This window comes from Octodon degus, unplaced genomic scaffold (assembly GCF_000260255.1).
Source record: "Octodon degus isolate 3935 unplaced genomic scaffold, OctDeg1.0 scaffold00110, whole genome shotgun sequence".
Lineage (NCBI taxonomy): Eukaryota > Metazoa > Chordata > Mammalia > Rodentia > Octodontidae > Octodon > Octodon degus.
Window position 1 is genome coordinate 6,544,578 of NW_004524686.1, and position 7,879 is coordinate 6,552,456.

The following is a 7,879-nucleotide window of genomic DNA, read 5'->3' on the forward strand; positions in this document are numbered from 1 at the left end:
TATATATTTTATATAGTCCTGCATAACTACCATTTTAAGAGCTCTTTATTGTTCATCCAGGAGCATACTGCAACTTCTCTTACCTTTCGAATTATGCTTTTTGTTATTTCCTATATGCTACATCTGGAGGTATTAGAATATTTCAAGTTTGTATAACTGGAGAATATTTGTTTTTAGTTTTCAAAGGTATGTTTGCTAAGTATAAAATTCAGAGAGGACAGATTTTTTTTCTTTATTTCAGTCCTTTAGTCTAGTTTCTTACACACTTGTGTTTTTATTTCTTTTATTTCTAATGTGAAATAAGATACTATTTAATTTTATTCTTCCATAGCTAATATTTTTTATGTGTATACTTTAATGATTTTTTCTTTACAATAAATTTTGGACAATTTCATTTTTGTGTATCTTGGTATGATTTTACTCAAATTTCATGTACAAAAGGTTCATTTTTCTTGGAAATGTGGTGCTATAAATTCAACTAAACTCAGAAATTTTAGATCTTTAAATATTTATTGCCTACCCCTTTCTACTTGAGAATTCTAATTATATGAATATAAGTTTCTTGACTTTGACACAGAATAAACTATTATATGACTGATCTATGATTTCTTTCTTCTTTGTTTTTATTTTGGACAGTTTTTATTGTTATAATCATTTAAGTTTGTAAATTATTTACAGTTTGAAATCTATTAATCTCATGTAATGTATTCATTTCAGAAATAGTTCTCTAAAAATCACTCTTCTCCATCTTATATATTTCACATCTCAATATTTGTCTACAATTTTTAATATATGTAATTATTGATTTTCAATAAAGTTAATGAAAAAAATAAAACATATATTGCAATGTGTGAAGAAAGAAACATTCTGAAATATGAATTACTCCTGGTCCGAAGCATTTCAGGTAAAGGATGCTCAATTTCTATATCCAAACTAGAGTGAGATAGGAGTATATAGAGAAGTTGAGGGTACTTGAGAGGAGGCAGATTGGAATATTAACTGGCGATCTAAGGGCACCTTGTTGAGATGGAGCCTCTGGGGCAAAGAGCTGAAGGAGGTCAGGGAGTGAGCCAAGGTTGAGCTGGGAAGAGCCAGCTAAAAAGAGCAGCCAGATATTGCTGTGAAGTAGGAGCATTCCTGGAGTCCAGTGTCTAGAGCGGTGAGCAGTAGAAGAGACCAGGAAGACAAGGGGAAAGCAGGGCAAGGGTGATTAAGAGGGAAAACTTTGAAGCAGCGAACACTTGTCAGTCAACATTCTGTGACTATCTACTCAGAATTGCAAACTCTCATTTAGTCCCAAAACACAACCATTTTGGTGTCTTCCTTTCAGTGTCCTGGGATGGAATGATGTTCTTTGTGAACCCCTAGGGAGGATTGGCTTAACTGCCAGCTGATACTTGCCACACTGGCAGTATGCCATCATTCAGCTTGGATGGGTTCTTCTGAGTCTGTTTTTAAGAGACTTTAATATCTTATCTATTTATACGGAGAAAACAAACATGAATAGTTCTTGAATGTTTCATATGCCAACTACAGGATAAACTGAGTTGCTTACCAACATACTGCTTCCAAAATTCAGTCTATAAAGAAAAAAAAGAGGGCAAATTAATGGTAGCATTCGAAATGTTTTCATGTTGACTTCTCTTTTATGCCAGTTATAATGCAAAAGCATATGCATTTTAAAATTCCAAAGAAAAATATGTCTTTTTAAGGTTTTTTATCATTTGTTCTGCATCTGAAGGAGAGCTTGTGGAAATACTCACAGTTTTTTCAGTATTTTCAAAAACTTCTCGTGCTTCTTCAAAATTACACCGTTCTTCTAAACATTCTCTCTCAAGGTTTCCTTGAGCAAACTCTTCTAATTTCCCTGAATTATACCTCTTCAGCCGATTCAGAATTTTCGTGGCATTTTCATGATCAAGAAAAACTGAAATGTGAAAGAACTATTCTTTAGTTAAAAAAGAAAACATTATGCAAATTAAATGCATCTCTTAAGAGTGGCTTTGTTTTTAATCCAAGTAATCCGAAAGCCAATTTCTCCTTAAGGCATGGAGCCAAAATCTGTAATGCTTTCTCAGTACTGTATATACATGGAGATTTAGGAATTAAAATTCAATTTTAGTTTTAGTCAGGAGAGTTCCAATAATAAAAGGTCAGATTTTCAATTGTACTTGAATTTACTTTGGATGGAAAAGAAAGTTCTCAAATAAGCAGTTAACTTCACACTTTGTCATCGCTTGAAAATAGCTCATTGCAGATCCTTGCAAGGCGATCCATCACCCTGGCTGGACTGTGTTTTCAGGATGCAGTTGCCCAATGACTTTGCAACAAATGTGGGTTGAAGAACAGAAGCCCAATTTTGGTCTAGCTGCAAGTGTGACCCCAGTGCCTTTCACTGGACAGAAAAGAAAAATCACTGCATTATTTTTTTTTAATCCTCAGACACAGAACACCTTTGGCTGGTATATGCAATAGGAATTCCAGAAATGTAAGTATTTCTCAGGAATTTAGAGTGTGGTTTATTTTAGCTACATCTGTCTAGTCTGCGGAGACTCCCACAATCTGGAAGATAGAATCCATTTTCTGAAATCCTTCTCACCTGCCCTCCATCCCCATCCCAGTTTCTGTGCCTGTCTGTCTGTCTTTGTATATATGTACATATAGGCACTTGTATCTATGGGCATATGTAACATTAATAATAAAAGCTTAAGAAAGTAGCCTGGAGTTTTTTTTTTTCTTATTCAAGAGACCAGTAATAGATCTACTATCAGTTGAACAGGATGAAATATGTATAAGATGAAATTTCCAGGGCATTTGGGACTACTTTCTCATTAACTCCAAAAAGAAAAAGAAATGAAAGAAAGAAACTGAAGTTTATTACCTTATTTTCATTGCAGCTGTTCACTTTATGAAGCATTCTATTGCCTTTCTATCTTTGCTCTGCAAGTCCCCATGCTCACTTTTCTCTTGCATTTAGCCTAGGCTTTTTTTCCTACTCTTTACCTGCCAACTTTTTCATTCCCTTCACCCTTGTCAATGTTATGCCTCCCTAGCAATGCCAACCTCTAGAATTGTGCAGCTATCTGCCATCTTGCTTTTCCTCTAGGCAGCTGCTAAACAGTTGGAAGGGGTGAGGAGCTGGATCACCAAATTGCACAAGGGTGCCATCACATACTGATGCCTGCCAGCTCCCCCAGGTCTTTCTCTCTGCTCAGCAATTCATTTACTTGGCCCTGGGCACTCCTAAATAGCATCCATGCTTGTAACCATGTATAGCATGGTCAAGTGGAAAACTAGGACTTAGAATCAGATCACAGAGACCTGGGTTTGAGTCACCAATCAGAGTCCCATTAATGGTGTGACCTTGGGCAAGTCACATAATGCATGAACCTTAATTTTCTCAAATATACAATGAATGCAAAGGTAACGTGATGAAGTTCATTGCCTAACTATGTTGACAAGATCAGGGATATAATATGTAGATAGGCATATGCTCATTATCTCTCTTTCCATTCCTTTCATGTGTACCCATTTACTTTCCTTAATGTTCTCAATTCCCTTTAGCTCTTTAGTGCATTTCTGGGTCTTTTTCTTCCTCAGTGTGATCCATGAAATAGAACCATTATTGTCAAAATCAGCCATGACCTCCCAAAAGGCAATTTCAATCTTATGAATTTCTGACTGCTCTAAAAAGTTTCTAATAGTTGATCTCTCCTCTTCCAAGAAACACTTTCACGCAGTCCACCCCTTGTCTCTCTTGCCTTTGCTCTAAATCTCATTGTCCACTTACCTCCTGAATTAGTTAATTCCCTGTCCTCCACCTGATCATTACATTCCCAGGCTCTCCCAGGCTCCAGCCTTAAATCTTCTCTTTCATTTCAAAAGTCTGCATTAGCTTGAGACTAGGGTGAGAAATAGAAGGCAACCACAGCACATTTAAGGACACCTCCCTCTTATGGTGTGCAAGTGTATTCATGCCCTATAGGCCTCACTTGCTGTACTCTCCTATGGTCCTGGCCCTTTCAACACGATTTTACTGAATGCTCACCTACTACCCCAAGCTACTTGCTCAGTGTCACAATATTCATGCTTATTCCTGAATGCTCACACACATATGGATGCAACTGCTGGTTATACCACGTAGACTCCTGAATCTCCCTTTCTAAGCAGATATATTTTTATGGAACTCATATTATCTTTCCAGCTCCCTAAATGTATACCAGAATAGGGATGGTGCTTGCTAATGTTTACATTGCTTTTTTGCTGTGCTTGCCAATGCTCAGTACTTTGCCTCCATTTTTATGTCACTTCATTCTCACAATAGGCTTATGACACCGTAGGTCTCATTTCATGGGACCACGTTATCTGATTTGTGTAAATGAGGGCAACTAACATTCCTAGAGGCTAAGCAATTTGCTCAAGGTAACATATTAAAGAATTTAGACTTTGATAGTCAGACTACTGAACCTATGCTCTTCGGCACTGTTCTGTGTCCCAAAAATACATCAAACTCAAAGTGGCCAAGATATGCTTTATATAGCTTCCCTTCATCTTCTACATCCCATTGTCATTAGATCATATGAGTTCTACTTCTTTAATATCATTTTCTGCACAGTACTGTATTGGTTTCAGCCCCTGTGCTTCCCCTGGATGATTATACGAAGCTTAAGATTGCTCTCCCCAGCCTTCCTCCACCACGATAAATTCATTAGAATATTCCAATCTGAGCCTCTCACTCAGCCATGAGTGCTACTTCTTATGCTTACACACTACTTATACAATGCATTCTATTTTACTGCCCAAACTTCTTAGTTTAGGGCCTTTATTATCTAATGACCTGGCCTGGACAAGTTATTCTGCCTCATTTGTCAAAGTCAATATTCAACCTAGATGGAGCTCCTAAAGTACCTCACAATGCTGTGGATCTGGATCCTTCCACATGAAGGATCTTTTTTCTCCATGGAATGCACAGATCAGGTATTTAAGGATAATGAGATTGTGAAGAATTAGCTCCGAATATTGACTCTCTGTTGGGTCTTTCACCATGTATTGTGTTCCTTCTTTTGTGATCCATTAGCATGTAGAACATATTTTATCAAATAATATTAAGCCTTCTTGCCTGATCTTGTGGGGATTTTGGTCAAAGAGAGCCCCTGGTCTCTCCCTATGTCCCTAGTTCCTTGCCACAGTACCTGCTATCATAGTAGTAACCCAGTAATGTCTGAATGAATGAAAGTTTTGATCCATATAATTGTTGAAACTGAATTGACTTCCCTGAAAAATTTTGATTTCAAAATTTCAAATCAATGCAATAACACCTAAGAGCAGCAACTGCGAAAATATATCTCCTCCTTTTAGCAGATAATGACTGTTTAACACAGTTCAGTGCTGTGCAGTAATGCTGCTCATATACAGGGACACTCCCCAGGCCCATTTCTCAGCAGCCTATTATCTCTGACAAGTAGCTCCAGAATGCTAGTGCCTTTCTCACAATTCAGTATTGTCTACAATTCATACATTTAACTTGCCTTCAGGATTACCTGTAATCATTACTTCCCTGGCTCTGAAATCCTGGCTCCTCTTTTTTCTATCCTTTTTGCTATATCTGAGATTTTCTGGGGGCAGCAGTGCTCTTAAAACTAGCATCTCACCATTTCTTTCAAAGAAAGGCTTTGGATCCTTTGTCCTCTTTCATGTCACACTGATGATATATCTAATGACTGGCCTTTATGGTCTGCTTTGTAAATTTTCTAATATATTTTCTTTAGCCCTTAACTTTACCCACTCTGCTAGTTCAATTTAACCTTTGCATTCTCACACCATTATTTCAGCTCTTCAGTCTGATTGCAAAGCTGACATCATGTCTAGAGTGGAAGCCAGAGGGCCAGTCTGCTTTCTGGGGACACTTAGGGTTGGCACCCCTGATCCTGGATCTGTCAGCTACTAGAGTTGCTTCTAGTAGGTTGACAAGTAAGTGTGATAAATGCTTCCTGTGAGAACATGTGGTTTGTCCAAATGGAAAAGTTCTTGCCTGCATACCTTCCTCTGGAGTATTGTGAGAAATACAAGTCATTGTATCTGTGATAAAACAAAGTGATGTATGTTACATTAACTAAGTTTCTACTTTTTATGTCAATTTGTAGACTTGTTTTTGTTTTCTAGGGAGCTCAGTTGAGTACTGAGTTTCTTCAAATATGAACTCTAAGACATATGGAATCACATACACAAAGATTTATTAAAAATCCATGAAAAACATTCATAGCAGGGGATAGTGGTACATGCCTGTAATCTCAGCATATGGGAATCAGAGGCAGAAGTATCATTGTGAATTCAAGACCAACCTGGGCTACAAAGTGAACTCAAGATTAGCCTGAGCTATATAGTAAGACCCTGTCTCAAAATGACAAAAAAAATTCACAATAAAGAAAAACTCACCAAAGAAAGGTTAACATTCCTACTTAACTAACACTTTAAATGTGTATACAAATAAAAGTATACAATTTAAAAAATCAGAGTCATCTTCATCTTAACCACCCATCAGAAAAGTATAAAAACGAGGTATAAAAAGTAAAGCCATATTAATATGCGGAGATGCAAAAGGCTTAAGTCAACAACTTCTGACACTGCCAGTCCTATGGATAACCCACTGCTATCATGGACTACTGGACTATATTGGATTGTTTTGCTGAATTCAAACACCCATAATATTTAAATGGCAATAGAATATCCATCTCTGACAAAACTAAACAAAAAAGAGGATACAAATGAGGGACCATTTCGTATCTGTATAAACAAAATTGTTAGAATAGATATACAGCTACTTTCTCTTAATTCAGTGAGAAGAAAGATTTGTACTAATAGCGTTTGGACAGGATATCATGTCTGCATCTTGTACTATGAATAACAACTATGAAGACAATAATCTGCAATGTATTCATTGTTGAAACCATCCTACTAACCTGTTTTGAAGTTGTCTCATTGCTATTTGTTTCTCAATAAAATTAATAAAAGAGTAAAAATCAGTCATGCCTCATTATACAGATTTAAAATTTTAAAACATGCCATGTATCTTCAAATAAGACTTTCTGTTGAAATAAGACTATGATTTGTGATTTTGTTGCTTCCCTTTTGATTTCAAAGCAGTTTGAGTGTAGAAAACTAATAACAGGTTTCCCCCATGAGTTCTGCTCTCCTCTTATCAAGTCATTTTCCTAATCTCAACGTTTTTTGTAAACCCAAGAGACAAATATTTTTCTGAGAGGAATTACACTGTCAAATCATAAGCTCAACAGCATCTATTAAATAAAAATTCAGCATAAGTATTGTAAATCTAGTTCGTTTTAAAAGTGAAGATGGTAACCTAGATAACAAAGAACCAGTACATGCCAATTTACATACTAGTACTGCTGGAATCTTAAATAGTGCTGTAAAATCATGTAATAATTTTTTAGTGAAGACAGCTCCAGACATTTTTTTTAATCTAAAAGACAAGTGCCCTGAATGAATTTTTGCAAAAAGAAACAAACCTGCACATTCAGCATTGAGTAGATATCCAAAAAGGCAGATGATGATGAGGCCCCACGATTCTGCCATGATCGTGTTCAGGAGCTGCATAACCTCTGCTGGTAGATTGTGCAAGTTGCAAGACTGATCAATTGTTCCAAAGTACAAGCTGAGCTGTATTTACTTCTGGGAAATAATATCCATCTCCCTCTGCAGACCTTTGGGCTATTTCCAATAGCCTCTTGGGTCATCTGAAAGAACTGGCATTGGTCATCATTAAAGTTCATCTCTGATTACCTGGGGTTCTGTTATGATAGCTGAGTTTGAGCCTGAAGCAGAAAGTGACATATCTGTTGAGTGGAGAGAAATGTAATGA

The 7,879-nt window shown here is 36.7% G+C and overlaps 1 protein-coding gene across 2 annotated transcripts in view; it reads right to left on the reverse strand.

Moving 5' to 3' along the window:
* F9 (coagulation factor IX) overlaps positions 1-7,654 on the reverse strand; it is a 44,608-nt gene extending 36,954 nt beyond the window's left edge. Inside the window, exons 1-3 of one of the 2 annotated variants that reach the window (XM_023699087.1) lie at positions 7,527-7,654; positions 1,764-1,927; positions 1,556-1,580 (exon numbers count right to left, since the gene is read on the reverse strand). In XM_023699087.1, the coding sequence (XP_023554855.1) occupies positions 1,556-1,580; positions 1,764-1,927; positions 7,527-7,614 (277 nt within the window). In that variant the 5' untranslated portion in view covers positions 7,615-7,654. The remainder of the gene's footprint in view (positions 1-1,555; positions 1,581-1,763; positions 1,928-7,526) is intronic. The other variant, XM_004639342.2, reaches the window with a different exon arrangement.
* Between the last annotated feature and the right edge of the window lie 225 nt (positions 7,655-7,879).